The sequence below is a fragment of the Solanum tuberosum genome, unplaced genomic scaffold, assembly GCF_000226075.1.
Source record: "Solanum tuberosum cultivar DM 1-3 516 R44 unplaced genomic scaffold, SolTub_3.0 scf00092, whole genome shotgun sequence".
Taxonomy (NCBI): domain Eukaryota; kingdom Viridiplantae; phylum Streptophyta; class Magnoliopsida; order Solanales; family Solanaceae; genus Solanum; species Solanum tuberosum.
The window spans coordinates 698222-726126 of record NW_006239019.1 but is presented as its reverse complement, the minus strand read 5'-3'; the positions used below and the strand labels follow the sequence as shown (position 1 = coordinate 726126).

The 27905-nt window shown below is 36.9% G+C and overlaps 1 protein-coding gene across 1 annotated transcript; it reads left to right on the top strand.

The window, feature by feature from the left end:
* The first annotated feature begins 291 nt into the window (after nt 1-291).
* Nucleotides 292-21750, top strand: LOC102589220 (Fanconi anemia group D2 protein homolog). Its single transcript, XM_006347792.2, has 31 exons — nt 292-737; nt 1596-2058; nt 2155-2409; nt 2523-2735; nt 2846-2977; nt 3089-3218; nt 3305-3351; nt 3440-3541; nt 3642-3749; nt 5315-5457; nt 5520-5614; nt 5707-5785; nt 6559-6610; nt 6693-6773; nt 7061-7156; nt 7259-7362; nt 8022-8478; nt 9727-9762; nt 9952-10153; nt 10232-10365; nt 10498-10678; nt 10777-11012; nt 11132-11227; nt 11815-11901; nt 12003-12035; nt 12135-12269; nt 12351-12411; nt 12537-12592; nt 12679-12735; nt 12838-12958; nt 21225-21750. Exons 1-31 carry the CDS (start codon nt 355-357, stop codon nt 21359-21361), a joined length of 4512 nt encoding a protein of 1503 aa, XP_006347854.1. The 5' UTR covers nt 292-354; the 3' UTR covers nt 21362-21750.
* Nucleotides 21751-27905: the final 6155 nt, after the last annotated feature.

The following is a 27905-nucleotide window of genomic DNA, read 5'->3' as shown; positions in this document are numbered from 1 at the left end:
GAAAGATACAAATAAGAGAAAAAGAAAGGTTATGGGTCAAAAAGTAGAAGAGCCCAAAGACACACCCACACTCTCATGGTGTTATGTTCAATTTAAAAATGTTTAGGGGGCAGTGAAGATTCTTTAAGTAGTTTGGGGGCTTGATGGATAGAATCCCAATTTGACAAAGGGTCTAAATGAAAAATATGAACCATGGGAGGCAAAGTTTGCAATTTTAAAAACAATTTTGGGCTAAACATATAAATTATCCTCCTTTACTAATTTCAAAATTTCTCAAAAATTTGGCGCCTTTTTACCTCCATTATCAGAAGCTTCAAACACAATCTTCAGCTCAGAAACCCTAGCAGAAGAAAAATGGTTCTTCCCCAGAACAAGCAAATCGGTCCTCGTAAACGTCCGGCGAAATTGAAAACTGGATTCGTTACTCCATTTGCTCCGCCCAACAAAATTCCCAAATCCGCTGTCGCAAACGAGGAAAATGTTCCGCAAACAGCTTCGGAATCGGAACCGCCAAAGTTAAAACAGTCACAAACTGTAAATTCGATTGAGAAAATGATTTCAGTTCTAGCGGATGCCGGCTGTACACTGATCAACCCCTCGGGCCCACCCTGTCTACCGTCTGATCTACATAAGCTTCGGAACCAATTAAACAGTATCTTCTCATCCGATTCTTCTTTAAAGTCTGAGTTCCTCCTGGGTCTCTCGTCTTACGTCAACTCTCCCAGTAACCTTCGGCGGTAAGCATGAAGGACTGCTCTGTTCATTATTCCCTCCCTGCCTCCCATTTTACTTGTATATTGCGTTAGTAAGTAAATGAAAAGCATCTTAGAGCGTCAGTGGGAACATTACATCATTACATAAACTTTAAGTGTGTAAACAAATTTGAAAAGATTAGAGTTAATTTTGGAATAAACTGGGACTTAAGTTTGGTCAAAGGGAGCATTATCTTATACTGTGTGGTGAGAGAGGGGGTTGTGTGGTGAACATGTTACTTTTCAACTTCACCAATATATGAGAGCTGAAAAGCAATGAAGACACACAATGTTTTGAGCTATGAAAGAGCTTTACGTTGTTTTATTTTATTTTGTGTACGTTTCCTGTGGAACATAGTATTACTTTGCTAAAAATATTAACATGTAACTCTTGTTTTCATGCACTTTTGTTATTTAGAATACCAGGAATCTAAATGACAAGTGAACTCTTTTATCGCAACCCAAAAACATGTTACTACTCTAGCTTTTAACCGCCTACCAGATGTCACAAGGGTGATACATGGTTATTGGCAAGGGACTGCGAATCTTAGTATAGGAAATAATGGAAATGATAAATGTAGAATATCGTTTCTTACTTGGTCACTTATAACAGATGGGATTTTAGATTCATTCATGGGAAGCCCTTGTAGGTATCATTTTTATGCTTTCCAATAAATGGATCTTGAATTGTAAAAAAAGGCTTTTTGTGGCTTCTGGGAAACACGAGATGCATAATACTTGTGGAACAATAAATTTATTATTCGTTTTCCAAAATAAGAAATAAATGCTTGAGAAAGCTTCTCATCGGCATGTCTAACTGTTGCAACTATTCGGTTACAACAGCATTTTATCACCTTCAAAACGAGATGGACTTGGATCAGTACGAAGTGACAGCCTGGCAAGAGTACTGCTACTGGTTCCTGCAGTCCAGTCAGACATTCAAAACTTGCTGCTCGAAAAGCTTCCTGAGTATTTTGATGTGGACCCTGCTGGAAATATTGGAGGGAGATCATCTTCTTTATGTCTTGAAGAGGACATAGCAAGGTTGATCCTTAACCAATTCCGCTGGCTTGACTTCCTTGTAGATTCAGAAGCATTTACAGAAAAACTGTTTCAAGTGTTATCTATTTGCCCGGTTCATTTGAAGAAGGAGATAATTGGGTCCTTGCCCGAGATTATTGGGGAGAAAAACAACAAAACTGTTGTAGATTCGCTTCAGGAGATGCTTCAAGAGGATTCTTCCATAATTGTTCCCATGCTCGATTGTTTCTCTAACCTTCATTTGGATGATATGTTGCAAGAACAGGTTGTTTTGTTGAACATGTATTAGATTCAGTGGTCAATCTACTAAATATTGACTTTCACCTGAATAACAATTCCCTTTTTGTGAAACTTGTAAAAGGTCATTACAGTGGCGTTATCTTGTATCCGAACTATTGATGCGGAGCATATGCCCTACCTATTGAGATTCTTACTGCTTTTGGCTACGCCAACCAATACTCGTAGGATTATTTCACACATCCGACATCAACTGAAACTTGTTGGAGCATCAAATGTTTGGACCACACAACAGAGTAAGATGAAGGGAAAGTCAGTCGTCAACAATGCAGAAGCTTCAATACTTGATGCCTTGCGAACAAGTCTTCGATTTAATAAAGTGGGATTTACAATTTCTATTTCTTTATACTTGATAATTTCATTGAGTCATTTGTCAGTAGGCATAAATATTTACATCTGTTCTGCTCTTTATACATGGTGAATTGTTGGTAGGTAATTTGCCAAGAGACATTGAATGAACTGAAAAGCCTAGAGAAAGTTCAGGATCATAAGGTCATAGACATATGGTTGCTTACGCTTATATACATGAACAACGAGCCTTTACAAAAGATTGTTGAGAAGTTACTGAAGAAGAAAATTCTTGAGGGCTGTATTGTGGAAACTATGTTTGATCAATGTGTTTCTGGGAATACGGATTTGACTCGGGTATGGCTTACACTTTGGTATTCATCGCAGTGCAAAACCTTATATTCCTATTTCCTGTGCAAGCTATATTTGTGCAGTTCTTTGTGTTGACTTATTATGCTCTATACTAGGATTATCTTCCTACCCTCCTTTCCATTTCTGAGTACTTACTGGCTTGCAAAGAAGATAAAGTACGGGAATTCGGCGTTCGCATGTACACAAATCTGTTCAAAGAGCTTGTGGATAGTTATTCAAGGCAGGAAGTAAGATTGTCTTCTTGAAGCATTTAATAAATAATTTCTCCTGATTTTTGAAGTAAACGCAAAAGGTTGTATTGCATGCTCCAAGTGTAATTAGCTGTTTCTTATTTGAAGGTCCTTGGAGCATTAATTACTCATGTGGGTTCTGGGATAAGTCATGAAGTGAGTTCTGCTATGGATGTGATGGTCCTCCTAGCCTCGAAGTACTCACAGGAGTTGATTACACTTTCTTCTCATATAACTGGTGTGCTTGTTGGAGCAATATTAATGCTGACTAGAAAATTTTGCCATACATTTTAGTTATATGCTTATCTTAATGCTTCTTTTCAGGCATCCTAGATTACTTGGAGACATTTAGTATTGAAAACCTGCATAAGGTTGGTGAAGCCATCACTGTGCCTCTCTTGGCATCATGACTTGAGCCATTTCCTGGCTTGTCTTTGAGAAGCACTTTTTATGTTTCAGGTGTATGAAGTCTTCAGCCTTCTGGCATTTTCTGCTGAAGTGAGTACAGGGCCCTTTGGATCTCCTATTTCAAATGAACTACTAGTGATTGTGAGAAAGCAGGTAAATCTGTAAATGGATAATATGACATTCTCTAGGATTTGTGACAGTATCCTTCTCTTGAGTTACAATGACAACTTATCCTATTTAAATCTTCTGGCAGTTGAGTCATCCTGATCTTACTTATAAGAAGATGGGCTTAATTGGAACTCTTAAGATAGTATCCTACCTTGGGGATGCAAAAACTACGAAGCATCTTCCATCATCTCAGGTAGCCTGCTGATACTTGAGGCAACTTTATCTTATTCTAATTGTTCAAATTAAACAACATGATGTTGCAGTATTTTTGAATCATGTATTGTTTGACCCTGTTCCAATCCTTTAATGCTGAAATTTGTCTTTCTGATTTCTATTAGTAGCCCTGTATATCAGTATACACACTAGCTAATCATTCATTTAATACTTATATTGTGTAGTCTTCTCAAAAGGAAGGACTACTACTAGAAACCAGAAGACATACTTCAGCATTATATTCGAAGCATGACCAAAACTCCTCATCTATAGTGAGGCTACATATACCATTTGTTATTAAACAGCTTTTTAGAGTTAAACTTCATTTAATTATTCAAAAAATTGAATTTCGATATTATGTTCTCTATGTCAAATTAACTTCCAGCTATTACTATAATATTTTCTTACAATAAAACTAATATAATGGACAAGTTAATTAACATTTCAAACTTATCTAGTCAACTGGCATTATAAAATGTAACTGAGTACAACTTTTAGTGCCAATAGTAGCAATACGGTTTATGTGAATTCAGTAATGGAGGTCTAGTTGTAGCTAGGACTTATAGGAAAAAGTGGAAGATATGAAAAGGTACTGGCTACATTTGGTTCTACTCAGATACACTGTATTGCGAGATTATTGTGCTTTGCTGACTATCTTAAATTTGTTTATTAGTGCTCTAGGTTATGAATGTGTTTCAATATTGCTTACAGCGAAAGTCTTTTTATTGGTAGATCTCTTTTATGTTGGTATCACAGTAAATAATTTCCCTGTATGATTACTGGTAAACATTTTTTTTTTTGAAATGGTAAGTAATATTGATATAGCACAAATGCCTGAGTACATTCTCCAAAAAAACCAATTAACCAAACGAGGAAAACATTAACCTATCTATGTAAGCTTTCTACACATTGTAACAAAGTTTCCACATCATTGACAAAACTCATATTACACCAACCAGAGGAAAATAATACAGTCAGATCTGATCTTCATTATATTGTTGACCTGTCCTTCTAAACATCTTCTATTCCTTTACTGGTAGACATTTTTATCATCTAAAAATCTTGTAATCTAATTTCAACACTGGTTGTTATTTTAGAACATGATAAGTACATGTATATATCATCATTAAAGTGCTTGGTAATATTCCTTTTTGGCCTTCACAATTTTTGATGATTAATGAGAGTAACTGTGCTGATCGTATTTTAAAACAAAAAATTACTTAGTCATTTGCTATATTTGATATTTCCCTCAAACTACTTGATATCAAGCTGTGTGTTTCTCCAGACAGGTTTCAAGAATTATATGTACTAACTTGTCAATATGCACAAATGTTACCTTCTCAAAAAAAAGAAGAAGAATTATCTTGTAATATTTCCGGGATGTCTTCCATTGAGTTAGTTTTTCATCTTGCGTTTCCCTATTTTATTTCTCATGATATTTTAGATATTTGAGCTTCAATTTTAAAAAATTTCATGCCATAGTTGCTTTGTTATGATGCTTCCAACTTATGAGATTTGGTATTTATTGATTTTGAGATTTTTTAGAAGTCAAATTATGAGGAAGCTTTGGAGCTCTTGGAAACATCTATGAACTCCTGCAAGCAGCTACCACTTCCATTAATTATGTTTTATGATGAACTGGCTTTAACATTGAAGAAAAAAGCACTTCATCCAGCCATAGTGGAATGGTAAGCACATGATTATCCCCAAAGATTTATATCATAGTACATAAAACGTGCATTACTCACAGGACAAGCAAACATGTTGGGGACTTCGAATCAAAGTTTTTGTGTGACCTCGATGGTGGGGAGCTTATGGTCAAAGACTTATATTGTGGTTTGGAAGGTAAGCTCCACATGTGCATTCCAGAAACTTCACTAGCAAATTTCCATTAAATAATCATCAATTGAATTTTTGACTTTTGTTTGTAAGTGCAGGAGACTTATGGATGAACCTCGACGGAGACATATCTCCTATATGTCTCAATATCTTGCCACTTGTATCCTCTTCTTTGCGGTAATTTTGTAATTCTTCTTTGCCTTACTGCTTGAAAAGTTTATACACCCTTATATGCTGAATTTCAAGTATGGAAACAAACAAAAATTAAATGAGAGGAACACACCTACTTTTATTACCTCACTTTTTCTAACTGGCTTGATACTATGAAGCCAGAGAATCACTAACTTATCATGGGAGCTTGAACTTCTGATTATCAGGTTTAGGAAATAAAATTGTCAATCTGAAAGGAATTCTTTGTTGCAAAATTATTTCCTGCTCTTAGGCTCAGCTTTACTCAGATATTATCCTGACTCCCTTATGAAAACTGTTATGCTCATCCTTCACTTTTTATGAAATATGATAAAAAGGTTCTAGGAGATATTTTGCTGCACTTCAAGGACATTTTCTGAAGTTAGAGGAAACTCTGACCTTTGCAGAAATTGTGGAGCGGCTTTAATTAAGCTATATACATCTATCAGTTAGTCCCACTGCCCTCTTTTAACTCATGGAATGAATTGTGCCAAAACATTGCAGCTAGGAGATGTTTCATTGCACCTTGAAGATGTTGTATGGGCTTGAGGGAAAATTTGACATTTGCACCACACTGCAATCTTGCAGCGTCTATGATAAAAATTTCTCCTAGTATTCCTTTGCTGCTTAAAATTGAATTTCTGAGTCAAAATCACCAAAGTAACCTTAGACTTATTGATATATATTTAGGTTCTGGTAATTTTCTGCCTGTCAGTGTTGTTATTCTGCATAGATGGTCACATATTATACAACTTATGCAGGGCTGCTTCATCACTACAAATTCTTCCTGCAAACTTTGTTTTGCTATCTTCAGTAAGTACATTAAAATTTTTTAAAAAGAATTTCATCCTCTAAATCCTTGAATGTTCCATGTTTGATCTCAACTCTTTGTTAGATTGAGGGGTTGGCGAATCAAGGATCTCTTGCAGGAATTGATGCACTTCTTGGCTGTCCTATACACCTTCCTTCCTCTAAGGTGGGATTCAGTGCCTTCCCAGTTACTCTTTTAAACAATTTCAATCACACTCACTGTGAAATTAGTTGGTACATTTGGCTTTACCATTTTGTTCAAGTTTGAAGTGTGGTGATCCTTAAGCTAGAATTATTCGGAAAACAATATTTAGTCACTTGGCAGTCGATGAAGCACTTGATGGGCCAAACTCTTTATTCCCATCTGGTGGGAGAGTTTTACTTATACCATGATAATGTTATGCCTGCTGCATGCCTTTCATGTGCTAATTGTGTCTATTATATTTGTGTCAGTTCTTCCGTGAACCACTTTGGGGCTCTTTAAGTGGAAAGCAAAAGCAAATCATGATTCTATCATTGTACTATGCTGCCAATTGGCTGCGGGAACTGGTAGGTAGTGCTGATAATCTCGCCAGTGTGATGTTGGTAACTTATTTCTGACAACTTGATATGTTTAAGCATGCTATCTGACTTCTTGGGTATATCATGTAGCTCAATGCCTTCTGTACTCAAGCTGTCGATGAGTGCAATGCAGTCAGTCAAGCAACAAGAGAGGAGATAACTCTTAAACTATTTAAGCGGTTGAGGAACCTTGTGTATGTCCATGTGTCCTTTTCTTGTATGCCATGCATGATATAACTTTTGACCCCGCAAGTTTTGAGGACCCTTTTTGATCTCCTAACTAGTTGTCAACTCTGTTCATCTTCGTGCATCTGTCACAAACAAATTGTGAAGGATGGTTATCTGTTTCCCAGATCCTATACCTAATAACATTAACGGTAAAAGGAAATGCATTGTCCCAGTATTTTATAAGGAGCACCCACTACTTCTTTTGAATTTTCTGTGAGATATCAGAATAAGATAATAACCCACTCTGTACATGGTAATATTTGCTCAACTTATATGGGTCTTCACTAGTTGCAAAGTGATTTGAAGCAGTTCTATAAAAATCTTTATTCCTCCATGTTACAAGGATATATAAATACATAATTATAAAATTTTCAAATGATTAACTTTCATTCTGTATTCATCCTATGCTTTGATTTTACAAATGTCAGACCTGGATGAATGTGTTATCTTGCTATAGTAGACTTCCTTAATATGTGTTCCTTCTCTCTAGCAACTTTACTCTGCAATATGCATATGCATCAGCAACTGCATGATAACTTTGACCCACAAGGCAATTTTTTTCTCAATAAAGAATCATGCTGTGACAACAGAACTTCATAAAGCTAACAAGAGTTTACCAATTCAGATTTCTGGAGAGCTTGCTAAACATTTCCCTCAAACAATGCTCTTTTTCCTTACCTGAACTCCAACCTCATCCGGAGTCCTTGTCGCTGAACCAACTTGATCATAATAGAGATCAGGAGATGAAGAATGAGAATGGTAATGGTAACGTTGGTCTATCACAAAAGAAGAAGAAAGAGAAGAAGAACAGCCAAGCATCACTTACTGATGGAAAACTTAGGCAGCCAACCATCATGGATGTTTTGAGGAAAGCAGGTGCAGTTCCAACCCAGGAACCAAGCACTGGTCCTTCTGGAACGTGTTCTAAAGGTAGTGCGCCTGAGCCATCAGTGAATCAACCACGTAATATTAATATGTCAGCGAATGTAGATGTTTCTACTGCTGTGGAGCATGTCGAAGCACAAAGACACAAATTCAGGCCTCTTTTGCTGGATTGCTTTGCTATCTTAGCTTTTCAGAAGGTAGTGTTAGTGTTTTAATGAGTTCTTTCTTTTCACTGTCTCAATGGGTTATTATTTGAGCAAGTCAGTGCCTGAAGTATATGGGTCTATTCGCTAGTGTCACTCTTTCAAATCCTTTTTTCTCCAGTGCACAACCTTCATTTGATTTTCCATTTCTTCCTGGCCATTCTATCTGGATATTGTGGGCTGGGTATTTCTTGCATCTCAGATCTTCTGTTAGTTTTTTTAAAAGATGGGGTAGCAAAAAAAGGTTGAAAATGTCTCTCAATAAATTTATTAATCATACGAGGGCTTCAAATAGCCAACAGAAAACACAAAATCTAAATCTGCATAATTTAAAATTTAAGAAACACAAAATCTTCAAATAGCTACTGAGGTGTTACTTTTCTGGGGGTGTCATCTTGATACTTATCCTTTGTTTGATTATTGAACTGTATCTTGCTTCTTCAACCAAGGTTTAGTCAAACATCTAGATAGTTAAGAAGACAATTGAGTGTTCATTACCATGAATACACCTCTTAGGCATTTTCGTGATATTTTCCATTTCACAATTTTCTCTTGAGCACAAAATGCTTTTAGTAGCATGATAGAGTATTAAACTCTAAGATACCTTTCCAAAAGAAAAGAATAGTTATTTGATTAAAGACTTGGGGATTGTGTGATTTGAATTATTTACCTGATTTCATCAATGTTTATCACATTCATTAATTGCTTAATATTTGGTAGTCACGCGGGAATGCCACCTTATGGACTAATAGCCACAATATTACTCTGATGTAAGTAGTTAATATTGTACTTATTGTTGAATGAACACATCTAAACAATCAGAATCAGTTTTCAAACCAAATCCATATAGGCTTTTGTTCTGATGATGAGTTGATTGATTGCCTACTAACTCAGCCCTTACTCTTGTGATCAGTTGATATGTTTCATTGCTAACTTGCATCTTCCTCTGGTATTGTTTTTACCTTCCCTTGTTATAATTTTTGTAAAGGAAAAGTGACATATCTTTCTTCGGTCATTAGTTTTGAGGTACATCTCGTTCTATTCTGGCAATTTATGCAATTCTATTTCCTTCAATTAAGAGTAGTACAAAAAGTAGAGATTTTTCTGAACTGAGAGAGAGTTCTGATTTTAAGTTGACACTTGATATCGTTGCAATGTGTAAATTCACATAATAGCTGCCAGAAATCATTGCTGGGCCCGTACAGCGTTTCTAACTTGTTTCAGTATGGTTTTTCAATGCAGACTCAGGATTCCTGCTGTGCAGATCCAGCTTCTGAGGTATTCAGTGAGCTCCTTTAGTCATGCCCTCTTCACTAGTGTATAGATGAATCTCTCACACCCGTGTTCAGTTCTTTTTTCCTCTTTAATTGTTTACATTTATAATATTTGGAAATTGGTGCGTAAATTTATATGTACTTGTCTTTAGACTTCAATCTTTGAGAATATCTAACTCCCTGGTGGTACCAGTTGCCCCTTTGTCTATATTTTCTGAGGGATCTAAACAAAAAGCTGGACTACTGCAGTCCACGAAGGCATATATTGGTTAGACGCATGAGTGTTCCTCCTGCTTTTGGTGAGATGAAAGTAATAGAGTTCATAAGCAAAATTAAGCCACTATTTCCTTCCCTTAGAAGACATTTGGATTCTGCAGTATCTGGTGTTAGAAAAGGTATTACAGCTGACTTTGTCAGATGCCTTGGAAGAAATATTGCCAAATTTTAGAATATCTTACAGGGATTTTATGCAGATACAGACACATGCCCAGATCATTGGAGAACTCATTCTGCCTTTGCTGGAAATCCTGATATACCCAACATTACTAGCTTTAGACCATCAGGTTCTAGATCTGTCATAAAAGAGACACTTCAATGCTTTGGCAAGGTAAAACATTTTGGTCTAAAAAGCAGAACCTAAGGAAATGGAGGGGTGGGGAAGTACTTTCTTTTTTCCTTCCTAGAATTTCTTATCAAATTTGTTTCTCATTGTTTTCTTTTCCTTTTACCTCAATTGCAGATGTTAAACATACCTAATGTTCAGAGAGACCGGTCAGTACTTTCTGATCTTCTGGAGGCATTACAGCCAATCAGCATTTTAGACTGCTTTTTCGAAGGCATGCAATTGATTCCATCACCAGGAGATATAGGTTATTTATATGCTGGTGCATATTTATTTGTTGGGAATATCTTTGATGCAGGTATGCTGCTTATGAATTTTTTCTTCTTGATCACATATTTCTCTCATTTACCATTGAAGAATATGTTAGCCCCTAGCTCTTGACTTTTTTCCTTGCAGCATGTGCTGTCTCATTTGCTTTGGCTTCCAAAGTATTGTTAAGCTTGGAATCAGTACTTGTGTCTTTCCGGACTATCCTAGATAACGATCTCAACGATATTGGAAAAGATATTCGTACAGGTTTTTCAAAAGAGCTACTTTCTTTTCTGTCCAAGAAGCTGGGGACTTCTGCTTACAAACTCTTGATGCAAAAGTGTGATGGTGTTAATGACATTGAAGATGGTCAGAAAGTCAAAGTATGTTAATCTAGTGGCTACAGCAAACATCACCATCGTGTTTCTTGGATGACTGCTGACCGTTCAATATGTTTTCTTCATTTTAGGTTTGCTAGTTTGATTGATTATTTTAATTGCAGGCAGAGGTAATTCAAAAGCTTTTACGAATTTACTTGGAAAACTGCCAGTCCACTTCCGATTCCCTAAGTGAGCTTGCCTGCTCTGTTTTGCCCCAGGTGCATATATTAGGTGGTTTTACATAATTGTTTCTTTGACAGATCATTTGTTGTGCTTGAAGCGAAGTGAAAACTTTCCTAGATATGTAACATATTGCATCAAAACTTTCTGCTGTGAGCTTATCTGTTACAATTCTGCTAAAACTTTGCTATGTTTTTAACACATTGCATCAAAAACCTTCTGCTGAGCTTCTATGTGTTATGCAACATGCTTCTAGTTCAAAGGTGTAAATGGAGACCTTAAGGATTCTTTATAACCTCCTTTAGCACTTTAAATAAGCTTACTACATGACTATGCAATACTTGTTTGATTGCACCTAGCCAAGTGCATTTACATTTTGACTGGTTCAAACATATTGGAAAAATTATGAGAGCAGCAATATTTTCATATTAAGTGGCAAGATTTATGTGAATGTTTACATATTCTTAATATTTTAAGAATTGAAATGCAATGTCTTAAAAATGTTCTATAATTTATTAGTCATGGGATTTCAGTCTCTAGATAATGTTAGCATATAATATGCTTCTGTCACCGTGATACACTCCTAGGAAAACCCTAACTTAATCCTATTCTGTTTATATGCCAGGTTTCATCACACAGATCTGCATTGGAGGATGGCTGTTGTTTTCCTACTCTCTGTCCTGCAACATTTTACATTTGGTACCGGGTATTGGTAAGATTTCCACTATGCGCTTAATTCTGTGTGCATTATCTTTCCCAGAGATTTTATGCGTTCTTAAGAAGACGTTGACTGATGATGACTTGGTGCTGCAGCATGAAGAAAACCTTGCCATGATTAACCGCTTGGTTGGTACCAAAAATATTGCATATTATTTAGAAGCTACACATCAACAGATGGAAATTCCATGATGAAAATAATTGTTATGTTTTTCTTTACTTGCTTAGGTAAAGGAAATTTCACTTCTGGAGAAAGCCAGGGGTGGTGGTGAAGTGGAAGATGTCAAATGCCTTCTGAAGAAACTACAACAATCTGTTAATGTGGTTGTATCTTTAGTCAATTTGTGCAAGACCCATGATAAGGTGGTTGGTTATCTTGCTTAAATTTCTTATTTGATTGCCTCTTAGCTTTATGCTACTGACATAATTGGTGTTGACTAATAGGTCAACGTCCGTGCAATTGCTGTCAAGTTTGGTGGGAAGTTTGTTGACTCTTTCCTCAAAGGTACTTACCTCTATCACGGGTCAGGGTACAAGGACTTATTTTTCAGTTAAGGGAGGGTGTAGTCTTTGGCCTCATCATTGTGATTGTTACAAATATGATGTATTGGAATTAACAAATGTCTTCAGGTTTTGGCTTCTTACAGGGGCAATTTGAATTGCACCGTGAGCAAATAATTCAGATGGTAAGATGAGTGAATTACTGGCTTGAACTATAGTAGATGCGAAAAACTGACTTTAGATTAAGGAGCCTCTCTATATTTATTACCAGGTTAGAGAGCTTCAGACAGCAACGAGAACTATCCAGACGCTTTGTTCAGACGCAAAGGTTTGTACCGAAATCCCATATGTTTTGGTCAGGTTATGCCCATTCGTTGTGTCCTAGACATCTTTCTGCACTTTCATTTGTATTTTCTTTTCTTTCTTGCAGGGCATGAAACAAACAGCAATAACCAGCAAAATCCCCATCACCAAGAGATCTATGGAGCGGTTCTTATTTCGTGTTAAGGAACTTCTTCACTCAACGTCAAGTGGATGCACTTTTTGGATGGGTATTTTGACATTGCATTTACCTAATATTACTTTAATCAGATAGTTGATCAAATGGTGGTTTATAATATTATTCGTTGTGCTGTTTTTTGTCAACATTCAACCGTTTAATGTAAATGATACTTGCCTTTGAGACACAAGCCTTTTCGAAATCCTCCTAGACATGAATCCTGATGTAATTTTTAAATCGACTTCCAACCCATAACCCTTCCTCTTCTTTTTCTGACAATCTCCTTCCACCAAAGCCTCTACCAGACTCTCGCGACCCAACCCCAAAAAGACCCACCCCCAGAAAGCCCCCCACGCGCTCGCACGCGCCACCACTACCTCTTAGAAATCAAAGTCACTCGAGGCACACGCCGGCGCGTGAATCGACATTATTCAAATATTCAGTTTTTTCTTGGATCGTTTCAGGCCACAAGGGCTTTCACCTCTCATTGCGTCTTCGGTTAAAGCACTTACCTTTCTTTTCATCAATTATTTAGGAGAAAGATGGAGAGCAGAATCTTTTTCAGATTAGGGGGCAAGTCTTATGACTTAACTGATACCAAACTAGCCTCAGATTCTAGGTTTGAATGGTTGGAGAGTGCTAGGTTATATATGAGAAGAATGAAGCTGAGTAGAGTAGCTCTACAGTGGCTCTGCAGAAGATTTAATGAAGCTTCAGAAATCAAAGGAAAATCTTTCAAAACTTGGAGATGCAGTGATTTAACTACCCTTATTTATTGCTCTTTGAAGTACAATCAATATGGTAGATTTCTGTCTGTTATTATGGTTAAAGGAGAGCTGAGATCTATTATTATTCTCTCTGAAATCTCATTCAATGCTGTCTGGTTTGATCTCTCTAAGAAAATTGAGTCTTTATTAATAAGGCTGAAATTTTACAGAGAGAAACTTTAAATGCAGGGGAGATAATCAGTAATGGGCAAATAGAAAAAAGAAGTTATAAGGAAGCTTTTCAAAAAAACAGATGGCCCCCTAATGAACTTCAATCAGTTCCAGAGAGTAGCACAATGGAGATAAGGATCCTCTGAGGAGAAGTCTGGGTGGCGGCTTCCCAGATTGCGATGAGATACCTTCTCGTAAAGATGTTAGGAAATGGGCGCAGAACACATGGAGAGGCATCCACAACATACAAGTATTTGATTTGAATGGGATCCAATTCCTTTTTGAATTTCAGTCGAGAAGGGATGCTGAAAATGTTTTAGCAGGGAGATGGAGTAGGAGCAACCATCTACTGGAACTGGAGTGGTGGTCTCTGACGATGGGAGCTATTCCATCCCAAAAACAATTTGATTGGTTTTGGGTTCGAATTCTGGGACTACCGTTACATTTATGGACTGATAAAGTGATGAAGGAGATGGATGACCAGTGCGGTGGATGGATTGAAGCGGAAGAAGAAACCCAACTTAAGAATCACTTGAGATGGGGACGTATTCGAGTCATGGGTCCTCTAAAGGAATTCCGGCATATGTAGAAGTGTGATAGAGAATTCAATTTTGTGTGAAGCTTCGGCGAGATTTAGACTGAAGTCAGATCTAATGCAGATTGATCAAACAAAAGGTACAACACAACATGTATTTGGAAGGGAGCTCTCACAGCAACACTCTTTGCAGACTTTTATCCCAAAGGAGGTGGAGCCCAACATATTGGGTAATGATTCACTGTTAGGTTGTAATAAAAATGGGGAAGAGGAACGCATGGGTCTGCCTGAAGGACATGTGAGGAAAATAATTCAAAGTTTGGGCCCAGGAACTGTATTAGAAGTGTTGGACCAATTCAGAATAAAAGGTAATGGGTCATAGGAAGCCCAATTGCCTATGAAAGACCCCATTCTGTTGGAAAAGGAACCTTTTGTTGACAACCTCTTTCCGACAGAATATTTTCTTTTTGAGCTCGAGTATATCAAAGATGGAGATGGTGATTGGAGTGAGAACTGAAGCATCTTTTGCTAAGGATGATGTGACAATTTTCGATGGGTCGGAAGTATTGGGGGATGAAGATAACAACATGCCTATGGTTATCTATGATACCAAGGAGGCATGAATTAATTTAGTAGAAACTGATAAGAGAGAACTTCACCAAGGTAGTTGCTCTTCTGTGCAAATTACATTATTTGAAGATACTCTTCCTCTTCAAATTAATGATAGTCTCTCAGAACAAGAAATTGAAGACAAAGCTTCACTTTGGGTACAATCCAATGTACTTAAACTCAGCCAACTCTTTGGGGTTGCTTTTGAAGGATGTGATAAGGTGGCTTTTGATCAATTTCTAAGAATTGATCAAAAGAGGGGGGAATTGAGGCAGAAGAAGGTGGATACAACACCAATCAAAGCAAAGAACACAACCCCAAAGGAGATGAGAAATTTGGAATTCCATGATAAGTTTAAAGAAGTGGAGTCAAGAAACAGGGGGAGAATAACAAACACAAATCTCCAATGACAGTCAAAATCCTTTCTTGGAATGTAATGGGGGTAAATGGAGAAGATAAAAGGGGATAGTCAGGAGATTATTTCAACATTGGGGGGGCTGATATTTACGTTCTGGTTGAGACAAAATTGGGAGGACTAGAGGTGAATGTATTCAAACAATTATGGCAAAATAAATGGATAAGGGAATTTCATTTGGATGCTATAGGCAGAAGCAGTGGTATCTGTCACGCCCCAAGCCTACACCCTGGGTGAGACTTGCATTCGAGAACCATTGCTAGCCCCAAGCGAACCCTTGGCCTGACTTACTTACTCAGCGGAAGACTTAAACATCAGAAATACCTCAATAAGGAACTTATGAAATCCTTAAAATGTCTTTAAAGGAAATCTTCAAACTAGCCAATAAGGCTATTCAAGTCTCATAGCAAAACATTTGAAATACAAAGTTAAAGGACTCATAACTAACTGTCTGACTGTCTATGAAGCCTCTAAAACAAAGAGGGATGTCGGGACAAGACCCATGACATCCTAATAAACTAAATACTAAAACAAATGATAAAGAGGAATCCTCTGGATAGCAATGAGGCTCACCAACTGACTCTGAGTGCTCAACTGGATGAACGAGGCGCTGGATAAGTTACCTGTGTCTGCATCATTAAAAGATGCAGGCCAAATGACATCAGTACATTGAATGTACGAGTATGCGAGGGGAATACTAAACATAACATAAGCTTGAAAACCTTGGCTTTACTCAACTCATGAATAACTTAACTCAGTAAAAGCAACAACACATGCAATATATGGAAAGCTTTTAAAATAATAAAAAGCAACTCAGTTTGTTAAATGTAACTTATATTATATGGAGAATGACTTGTTCCTTTCTATTCATCAAGACAAGATACTTATACAAATACTATGCTTCTATGAAAGGAAACTAATCAAAGTAAATCAACTAAGAATCTGCTCCTATAATTAAATTAGCTATATATGGAAGATATAATATTTACACTATTATATTCTATAACATTAAAGAAATGACGATAACAACTCAACTTACTCATATAATAAATTAATATAATACTGTGGGAGATTCTCTAACCGACAACCACCATTATGAGCCTAAGTTGTAGATACAACGTCTTGCCCATGCTGCCAGAACTATCCTATACTTTGCCGTCATATAGAACGCCGTAACTAAGTGGATCCACTAGTCTATGCTAAAGAGCACTAAGGAATCATCTAAAAAGTATGATCCTTTTCTATCCGTGATGGCTACATGGTTTATGGAGACTTGAGTTATTATGAACTCACGTCCCCATATCGATGCTCAATACTACTCCCAAAATATACTCAGCTCATATGTTTTAAAAACAAAACTTTCTTTGGTTTGAGATAATTACTCAAAAATTTAGCTCAAAAGCTCTTTTTGGAAATCAGTGTTTCCTTTCTGTGAAAACATTTTTAACTCTTTGGGAATACTTAGTTCCCGTATAATCTTTGAAGAATTGAACTTTACTCTTACTCTTTACTCAACTTAAAGCTTAAGTCTTAAAACAAAATTAAAACGTTTGTGAAAAACTTTTGGAAAAGTTTATGAACTTCTCTTGACTAAACTCTTAACCTCTTGACTTGACTCTTAACTTCTCTTGACTTGACTCTTAACTTTCCTTATTTGAACAACCTAACTTCCAATGGGAATATCTCACTCATAGGAACTCGGAATCGCGCAAACTCGGTGGCGTTGGAAAGATAATTCCAAGATTTTTCCTACGACATCTGGAAGCACACCTAACTCGTCCTGAGCTAGGAGTTATGGTCGTTTGATGTTGACCAAAATCCCAAACTTAACATAGCTTAACAAATTTCTAGATTTTTCATTCTTTTCTAAAATGACTATTTCCAATTCTAACTCTTTCTAGTTCTTTCAATTAGTGAGATGTTACAGTATCGTAGTAATGTGGAATCAGAGGGTGTGAAAAGGAGTGCTGGTGATAGTAGCAAACCAAATGGTAACCTGCAAGTTTGAAGGCATTAATCAGACATTCACATGGTTTCTTTCAGCTGTGTATGCTTCCTCTGATCCAAATAATTAGAAGAGGACTTTGGCAAGAATTCATCAACATCAAAGAATTGTGTAATGGGCCTTGGGTAGCTTGTGGAGATTTTAATGCCACAAAATATCCAAACAAAAGATCAGAAGGGCACAAAATTACTACACTAATGAATGAATTTTCTAAACGGACAATGAGATGGAGTTCATCGATCCTCTTTTATTTGGGGGGTCTTTCACATGGAGAAGGGGGGGACAACCACATGTCTGCCTCCATAATTGATAGGTTTTTATTCTCTTCCCAGTGGGATGAGACCTTTACACGGATTAAACAGAACATGCTTCCCAGAATAGGCTCTGACCAGAATCCAATTATGCTTGAATGCGGAGATTTAAATTTGAAGAAGTTTTACTTTAAGTTTGAACAATTGTGGTTAAGGGTAGAGGGTTTCTCAGACAAGGTTAAAGAATGGTGGGAATCTTTCAATATCATTGGTACGAGCCCTTATGTCGTAGCCTCAAGTTGAGGATGCTAAAGGGGAAGCTAAAAGAATGGAAGCTGGAGAATAGGAACAATTGGAATCAGAGAAAAGAGGAAATTCTAAATTAGCCGTCAATTTTAGAAAAGACTCATGAGTTGAGACTACTATCAGATGATGAATTACTTCGAAAAGCATATCTCTCAATGGAGTTTGAAGATGTTGCAAAAAATGAGGAAATAGCTTGGAGGCAGAGGTCTAAAGTACATTTGCTCAAACACGGAGACAAAATATCAAGTATTTTCACATGATGGCTACATCCCATAAAAGATTTAACACTATTGACAAGTTGATGGTGGAAGGGGTTACAAGATCCATAATCAGTTACTACCAAAATCTTTTTAGAGAAATAGTGGAGGCCAAATTTTAATCTACAGGGAGCAGAAAGCATTACACAAGAGGAAAATGAATGGTTGCAGAGGCAATTTGAGGAAGATGACGTTTTTAATTGCATAAAATCATATGCTAGTGATAAGCCCCCTCGGACCAGATGGCTTTTCGATGAGTTTTTTCCAAAACTTTTGGGAGAGATTGAAGACAGACTTCATGAATGTAGTGAGACAATTTCACGAAAGACATGAAACAGAGAAGAGCCTTAACGCCACCTATGTGGCTCTCATCCCAAAGAAGACAGAAGCTATGAAACTTATGGATTTCAAACCCATAAGTCTCATTAGTGGTGTGTACGTTTTTGGTAAGCTATTGGCTGAGAGATTAAAGAAAGTGATAAGTAAATTAGTGAACAATCACCAAATGGCGTTCATTCAAAGTAGGCAAATTATGGATGCTGCGTTAATAAACCACCGAGTGTGTGGACTCAAGGATTAAAGTAGAGATCCCAGGAATAATGTGCAAGCTTGATATAGAAAAGGCATATGATCATGTCAATTGGGAGTTTCTACTTAATATTTTGAAGCAGTTCGGGTTTGGAGACAAATGGCTTAAATTGATAGGTTTTTGCATCAAAACTGTCAGGTTCTCTATACTTGTTAATGGAGAACCTGCTGGTTTTTTTCCTTCGGAGAGAGGACTATGACAGGGAGATCCTCTCTCCCCTTTCTCCTTTATCTTAGCTATGGAGGGTATTAACAATATGATTAGAGTGGCCAATCAGAACAACTAGATAAAGGGTTTCAACATAGGTAACCAGTTCGGGTTTGATTTGCAAATATGTCACCTTTTATATGCAGATGACATAGTAATATTTTGCGATGCAAAGGCAGAACAAGTTAGTTACATTAGAGTTGTTTTGGTGATTTTTAAGGCTATTTCCGTGCTGGCTGTGAACGGGAGGAAAAACAGCATCTTCCAAATCAAGGAAGTGGCAAATATACAGATGTTGGCAAGCATCTTGCAATGCAAGATAGAGCATTTACCAACTACTTACCTGGGAATGCCCTTGGGGAAAAATCACAAGGAGCTTGAGATTTAGGATGGAATCATTGAGAAGACAGAGAAGAGGTTGGCTAATTGGAAGACAACTTATCAATCTCTGGGAGGAAGAGTCACTCTGATCAATTCGGTTCTAGAAGCGTTGCCTACATATGTTATGTCACTTTTCCCTTTACCAGCAAAGGTAGAAGAGAGGTTAGATAAATTGAGACGTGATTTTCTATGGTCGAGGAATAAAGAAGGGGCAATAAAATACACTTAGTTAAATGGCAGACAACCTTACTAAGCAACAAGACAGGAGGTCTTGGTATAAAAAATTTGAGGGTCCAAAACAAAAGTTTACTTTCTAAATGGCTTTGGAGATTTGTGGTTGAAGATCAGGCATTATGGAGAAGAGTAATTCTCCACAAGTATGGGCAGAATGAGGAGTGGGTGTCTAATGTAGTAGATAGCACGTATGGGGTATCAGTATGGAGATCAATTAGAAATTTATGTCTAGTCTGAAGGAGAATTTGGTGTTCAAAGTGGGAAAGGGTAACAAAATATTTTTTTTGGAAGGACAAGTGGATTGGACAAGTGTTTAAACTCGGTCTTCCCATATCTCTTTACATTTTGTACCAATCTTGATGCTAAAATTGCTGAGATCTGGTCCCTTCAGGGATGGAACCTCACCTTCAGGAGAAATCTAAATGATTGGGAAGTGGATAGAATTGCTGAATTGCTACTCAGATTGGGTGAATTCACAGGCCTTACTACAGAAGCAGTGATATAAGATGGAAACACGACTCTGATTCCGTGAGTAGACTGTATAAGAGAGAGATCATGACTCACCCAGGGGGAATTCTTGGTCCATGGAATCAAATATGGAAGGGCAACACCCTAACCAAGGCGAAATGCTTCACCTGGTTGGTCTCCAGAAGGGCATGTCTCACTCAGGAAAAACTCAAGAAAAGAGGCTTCCAGATTGTCTCCAGATGTTTTTTTTGTCATGAGAAGGAAAAAAACTAACAACCACTTATTCCTACACTGTAGGATTACTGTTTAGGTGTGGCACATGATTCTCATCATTTCTTAAGAGCCCTGGGTGATGCCAGAACATACTGTTGATCTTTTGAGCTGTTGGATGAGGAAGGGGGAGGGAGCAAGACCCAAAAAAGATGGTGGTCTATAGTACCTATTTGTGTTTGGGCTATTTGGAGAGAAAGAAAGCTCAGGTGTCATGAGAATATTACTAACACTATTTAGAAAGTTAAAGAAAATTGCATTAACATGTTTTTTTGGTGTAAAGAAGATGGTATAGAAGAATTAGAATAGTTGGTAGACTTCCTAGGATCTATGCAATTATGGATATAGCTTGTAACTTTTTGGAGGTAGCCAGCATACCCTTAATGCTGAAGAATACAACTTTACCTTTATAAAAAAAATATTATTCGTTGTGCTAATCAAGTTTGCTGTGATTTAAAAGCCAAAATTTTTCCATGTTCAATACATGCATGGATTTGATTGATCTGATATCAATTTGATCCATTCTGGGAAAGCATGCGCCACATCTGTTACATTTATAGGAACTATGTCAAACAAATTATGATGCTATGAGAATTCTTTTTAAAGCTGAGGGGGTGATGGTCCTTTTCCAGATTTAGAACAGCATAATGATCAAATTTCATGCTTCTGGTGATTCTTTCTGGTGTCCCCACACACGTGAAAGTTTGTTAACAGTTTGTTGCATTGATAACTTAAGCTTTGCCTAGTTTCAGAAAATCTTGATGCTTCAGGCTTAAATTTTTGTAGGCCAAACATATCTGAATTTCGTACTCACATGTACTGATTGCCTTAACCCATTTCTTTATTTTGGCAGGCAATCTGAAGCATAAAAATTTGATGGGGGATGTAGTTAGCTCCCAAGCATATGTAGATGATCAAAAAGACAATATGGACAATGTTTCAACAGAAAATATGGATATAGATGAACCCACAGATATTGCTGGTGAATGAGGACCTAATTAATTCAAGCAACAAGAGCTGACCGAGAAAATATCTCTGACACAGCCACAGTCAACTCAAGATATTATGGTGAGGTCTATTGATTTCTAACTCTTGCCTAATATGTATGTCAATGATCGGTGGGTGGGTGGATCCTTAGGAACTTGCCCAGCCTTGAGTTGTACGACTCTGCATTTGCTCTATATTCCATCCTTCACACCTCATGCTTGGTATAGCCCATCTGAGAAGTGAATAGGCATAAATTCCGTGATTTACTGCCTACTATGATGCGTGAAAGAAAGAAGGTGTCTTGTGCTTGTATATACTATTGAGCAAGTATTACAACATTACAATTTGAGAAGTCAAACAATTTTTTCTTTGAATGTGGCATTTCAAACATGTTTTAAAATATTTTAATTATAAGAAAGTGTATTCATATTACTTTTTGTATAGTTTCTAAATATGTCTTGAGTAAGTTTTAGTTTTGTTAGAGTACCACATTGGTTGAGGAAAAAACTGGTGGTCTACTGATAAGTGATATGGACTCCTCCCCTCATGAACTAGCTTTTGGGGTTGAGTTAAATCCAATTGCCATATCTTTAATAAACAAAATCAAGAGTCTGATATCTGAAATTAGATGAGTTCTCCTGTAATGTGGTAGAGTATTCCCATAATCTCTCTCTAGACTCTATGGAAACAACCAAGGTGAGAGAGAGCCAATTTGTTGCTTATTTAGGATTCCTCTTCCATTTCCCTTTTCTGGATTGGGTTATCATTTTGAACCATTGGCAACTAACAGAGAATGCTGATGGCTAAAGTTCACTACCACTTTAGTTTTCTGTTTGTGGCATAATGGTTTATTGGTCACAACATCTGCTTTGTGGGGTAAACTGAGCATTTTAATTATCAAACAACAACATACCTAGTGATTTTAATTTATTAAACTAGTAAAAAAAATCATGTACTATTAGTGTACTTTTAAGAAGAAAAAAGAGTCTTCTCAACTATTTGTTTCATTTGGGAGAAAAACTCTATGTTCTATCAACCATACTGACCATTTTTGTGGTTTTATTCGTTCCCCTCAACCTAATGACCTCTTATCCGAGTCCCTATTCTTCTTACAGGAGGGAGACATACAGTGTTTGGTATTTAATGATAGAAGGAAGTATAATTTTACCATTGATGGATTCTTTGAGTTGTCTTGACAGTTGACAGTTGACAATGATATGTTTGATTGTGCATGGTCTTATTTAGCATCCCTTTTGTAATTTGATTTGTTTGAGCAAGTCAAATTTGTTGTTGTAACGTCTACCAAAATGGAGATAATAACTTGTTAAGAGCATGATGATATTTTGTATACTGTTTTATCACTTAACCATGATTAATCAATATGTGATCTCACATTAATTTAATCACTTGAGCATGATAGAACTAATGTGGCTTGGTGTAAATATTTAGTAGCTTTTTCTCACCTTCATTTAATTCTTAAGTACAAATTTAGTTAATGATTAAGCTAGAGTTTAGTATCTATGAATGGATGCTGTAAAAATTATTTCCACTTACATAAAATTGAAAACACATCTAACTCAATACTCCTAAGATGGTAAATGATCTTTTACAATTGATAAACTAAGGTGATAGTGTGAAAGTCTATTACATTATCAATATGTCTAAGCTTTGTTGATATTGTTGGAGAAACGACAAATGTATAATATGATATTTCTTTCTTTTTCTGTACCTAAATCCACCTGTGTTCAATTGGTTTATACTAGTCTATGCAAATTTATAACAAGCAAACTTTAGATTTCTCCTTTTTACATTGGTTAGTAACACCTTATTTATGAATTGTTGTCGGTTTGCGATTTAATTGTAACCAATTTGTTCATAAGTCAATTTAGATGAGTTCCCACTGTTAAAGTGGAAAATAGAAGTTAAGGAAGAAGTAACATTTCTCCATTTATATAAAGGACTTGCATAGTCTGGTTAATTGAAAGTGAAGAAGCAAAACTAGCAATAGAAACACCAAGTTTTTAATCAGTTTCAACTTTGACAAAGTAGCTCTAGAGTCCACAGCTTTTAGGAGAACCAAGTAGAGGATCCAATTGTTTATGTTCGAAAGAGAAGTACACAAAGAATTGAAGAAGTGGTTGCTAACGTTGTTGCTTTCCCTCCTCAATTAGGTATCTTTTCTTTTAATTCCTTGTTTAATGTTGTATGTGATTCACATTTTAGATCTCTCACAACTCACAATAAAAAATGAATCCTCAATTTTCACGCTTTTATAAAATATAAAAAGATCAATTAACCTGAGCAAAAAGGGTTTTCTATGAAAGGGAGAAATTTATTTTTTCCCCTAAATTAGACTTGAGACGATTGGGTCTTAGGTAAGTTAAAGTGATTGCACTTTTGATTCAGAAAATGTGATATCTAAATTCTACATTTGTTACTCCGCCAAGGTGGATGCACTTGATTCAGTAGCTAAATTCTACATTTGTTACTCCGCCTAGTTGGATGCAGTTTTGATTCAGTAGCTAAATTCTACATTTGTTACTTCGTCAAGTTGGATGCACTTTTGATTCAGAAAATGCGATGGCTAAATTCTACATTTGTTACTCCGCCAAGTTGGATGCACTTTTGATTCAGAAAATGTGATAGCTAAATTCTGCATTTGTTACTCAGACAAGTTGGATGCACCTTTGATTTAGAAAATGCAATAGCTAAATTCTACATTTGTTACTCTGCCAAGTTGGATGCACTTTTGATTCAGAAAATGTATTGCTAAATTCTACATTTGTTACTCCGCCAAGTTGGTTCATTTTGCCTGAGTCAAAATCGAGTCTAATTAGTCTCACTTCTCACTTGTCCAAGGTCGCACCAACAAAGGGAACCCTAAACAATAGAAGAAAGCTATTTCTATTCATATCAACTTCTAATGTGGAACTTTTTTTTTGTGTATCCAATTATTCCACCTCAAACAAAGTGTCGTAGGTCACATTGCCAAGATTCAAAGGTGTTGAAAATTGTTGATTGGGCTGGTCTAACCAAGTAAGGGCATGGGATATTTTGGCATGGAGGGGACGAATTAAGTATGACTACCTAGTGATTTATAAGTACCGATTACATAGTGATTTATAAGCAACCCCACTGCAAACATTTTATATATGACATCCACTCCATAAAGAATGATGCCTAACAAAAACAAGTCTATGGACCTTGCTCCTCACTTTTTATTTGGAGATTCATTTTATGTCATCCACATCATATTGAATAATTACAAATAGCAATAGTCACAGCCCACAAGTTTCTCCTTTTGTTGTATTCCTTCAAACTGTGGGCTAAGACACGCAAGGGGTCATTTGCACTTCTGTTCTTATTTTGTCCCGGTCTTTAGTTTGTCCCTTGTGTTTTCGTATCATAATAATTCACAAGTTTTGCAAATGCTCAACCCATTATAAGGGCAAAAACTATAGACCAGTTCATTTTAAGAGCAAACGTGCAATTTAAGCCATCCACACCATGGGCTCTTCATAGGCCACAACAAGTAGAACAGAAAGTTAATGTGGTTTAATCAATTAACTTACATACATAGGTAGAGACGAGAAATCCACTATTTCAATGAGAAATCTAACAGGAGATTAGTACTAAATATTGAGGGAATAATCTCATAAAATTCATTTAAAAAGCGGTTCACACAAGTGATGATTAAATTTGTCTCACAAATCCTCTCCTTGTACTAAACTCTCTTCTTACATATGAGATGTGTGATTTTGAATGATGTACAATTATCTGCTCACATTGTTATTTTTAGCAGGATTTTTCATCGAAAGAAATGTCTAAAAAGTTCAAAAACTTCACGTGTAGAACCCAACAAACTTCTCGAAAGTAAGATCACAACCTTTAAAAGTTTGGAATTTGCCAAGGACTTGGGAGAAGCAGTACAAAAGTTTGTTGCATGATGAGATCTTCTGGGAGCACCTATAATGCTAAGAGAAAAGGAAAAGAGATTTACGAAGAGAACAGCAACACTATGGATTTTGCAGAATTTTATGCTCAAAGAGGAAATAAAGGTATCACTATCTGTGAGAGAAGTGCAAATTCCAGATCAGAAGAAATGGCGAGATATTTGGGAACAAGCAATGATCATTCCAGGGGCCAAAAATTGCAGTCGCAAGATATGATCAGTTTGAACCAAGTGAATCCTAATTATTTCCTTAGTAAAAGTATTAAGGAAATGAGTGTATTGCCAAGGCAACATCATAAGCCAAGAATAATAGTTCATCCATCCAAGATTATTGGCCCATCAAGATTCAGCCAGAACTATGATCAGAACACTCAAAGAACATCAGTGTCTGCACCGCGTAATTTCTCTTTGATGAAATTGCTCTTGGAGGAGGACAATAACTCAACATTGACCGATGAAGAATTACTATATGCAAAAGAGTTGCTTAGTACTGGTCAAGGCTTATTATTAGAAGGACAAGGGGTGCAGCAATTTCCCTGCAGTCAAGTAGGAAATCATCAGAACATAGAGAGAGCATCAGGGCCAGCGACATCAGATTTCTCTTATATGAAATTTCTAATGGAGGATGATAATAGCTCTGTATTGACTAATGACCTTTATGAAAAGCAGCTGCTTAGTACTCTTTGCAGTTTATCATCAGAAGGACAAATGGTGCAGCAATGGCCCTGCAGCCAAGTAGGAAGTTTTCCGTTTGACAACGCATTAGAAGGACAAATGATGCAGCAATGGTCCTGTAGCCAAGTAGGAAATTATCCGTTTGACAATGCATTAGAAGGACAAATGGTGCAGCAATGGCCCAGTAGCCAAGTAGGAAGTTTTCCGTTTGACAACGCATTAGAAGGACAAATGATGCAGCAATGGTCCTGTAGCCAAGTAGGAAATTATCCGTTTGACAATGCATTAGAAGGACAAATGGTGCAGCAATGGCCCAGTAGCCAAGTAGGAAGTTTTCCGTTTGACAACGCATTAGAAGGACAAATGATGCAGCAATGGTCCTGTAGCCAAGTAGGAAATTATCCGTTTGACAATGCATTAGAAGGACAAATGGTGCAGCAATGGCCCTACAGCCAAGTAGGAAATTATCCGTTTGACAATGCATTAGAAGGACAAATGGTGCAGCAATGGCCCTACAGCCAAGTAGGAAATTATCCGTTTGACAATGCATTAGAAGGACAAATGGTGCAGCAATGGCCCTACAGCCAAGTAGGAAATTATCCATTTGACAAGGCATCAGAAGGACAAATGGTGCAGCAATGGCCCTGCAGCCAAGTGGAACTTATCCGTTTGACAAGGCATCAGAAGGACAAATGGTGCAGCAATGGCCCTGCAGCCAAGTAGGAAATTATCCGTTTGAGAACGCATTAGCAGGACAAATGGTGCAGCAATGGCCCAGTAGCCAAGTAGGAAGTTTTCCGTTTGACAACGCATTAGAAGGACAAATGATGCAGCAATGGTCCTGTAGCCAAGTAGGAAATTATCCGTTTGACAATGCATTAGAAGGACAAATGGTGCAGCAATGGCCCTACAGCCAAGTAGGAAATTATCCGTTTGACAACGGATCAGTAGGACAAATGATGCAGCAATGGCCCTGCAGCCAAGTAGAAAATTATCAGTGTGAGAACTCATCAGTAGGACAAATGATGCAGCAATGGCCTTGCAGCCAAGTAGGAAATTATACATTTGAGAACTCATTGCAGCAGATCAACTTACAAAATTATCAGAATCAAGTGTTGCAGCAACCCCAGCAAACATCCTATATGAATGTGCTGAAAAGAGACGATATATCCTACATGGATCTGCTGACAAGAGATGATATATCATGTGGAGATATGCTGACAAGAGAAGAAGTATCCTATAAGGATCTGCTGACTAGGGAAGATATATCATGGACTTTCGATGCATGATTCAGATTCTGCTGGACCTGTCCTTTTATGTTTTTCTCCTGGAATTTGTTGTTATATTTAGTTCTTGATGGTGTAGTTATACAATTATAAGTTAGATTCTACAGATAAACTAGCGTATGAGAGAAAAAACTGGACTTGGAAAAACTGTTGGAAATCTGATATCAAAAGTTTTATTTTGTACTTCATATTTTCCCATCCTTTTGGTCTTGTCTTTTCATCAATCTTTCTTTTTAAATTGTTTTCAGTCATTCATCTAATCAACCCTCAGTTTTTTTATTTAACCTCTATTTGTAGACAAAGGCAAAAGGCTACTGTGCAGTCATGAGTTCAGGTGTAATTTTTTTTATAACCAAGAAATTCACGATGGCTAATTGTAAGAGCGCAACATATGATGTGTGATTTAGACACACGTCATGGCGGACAAAAAAATTGATAGTATTTAAATGGAAAAATCAAAGTCAATTCTCGCAACCCTATTGGAGATTTGTGTTGCTTGACTTTACTCTATCTAATTCATTACTCCTGAAAATACAAATTTGTTTACAATATTAGTCAAATTCCCACCTGAGTACAGATTTGTTCACCATACCTGCCAAAAACTTGTAAGGACCATTTGAGATTTCTTCGTTTT

Excerpts from the sequence above, each read along its gene's own strand:
- LOC102589220 (XM_006347792.2), top strand. The coding sequence starts at position 355 with ATGGTTCTTCCCCAGAACAAGCAAATCGGTCCTCGTAAACGTCCGGCG. Across the intron at positions 3,542-3,641 it reads TAGTGATTGTGAGAAAGCAG|TTGAGTCATCCTGATCTTAC; the intron begins GTAAATCTGTAA and ends ATCTTCTGGCAG. Across the intron at positions 3,750-5,314 it reads AGCATCTTCCATCATCTCAG|AAGTCAAATTATGAGGAAGC; the intron begins GTAGCCTGCTGA and ends GAGATTTTTTAG.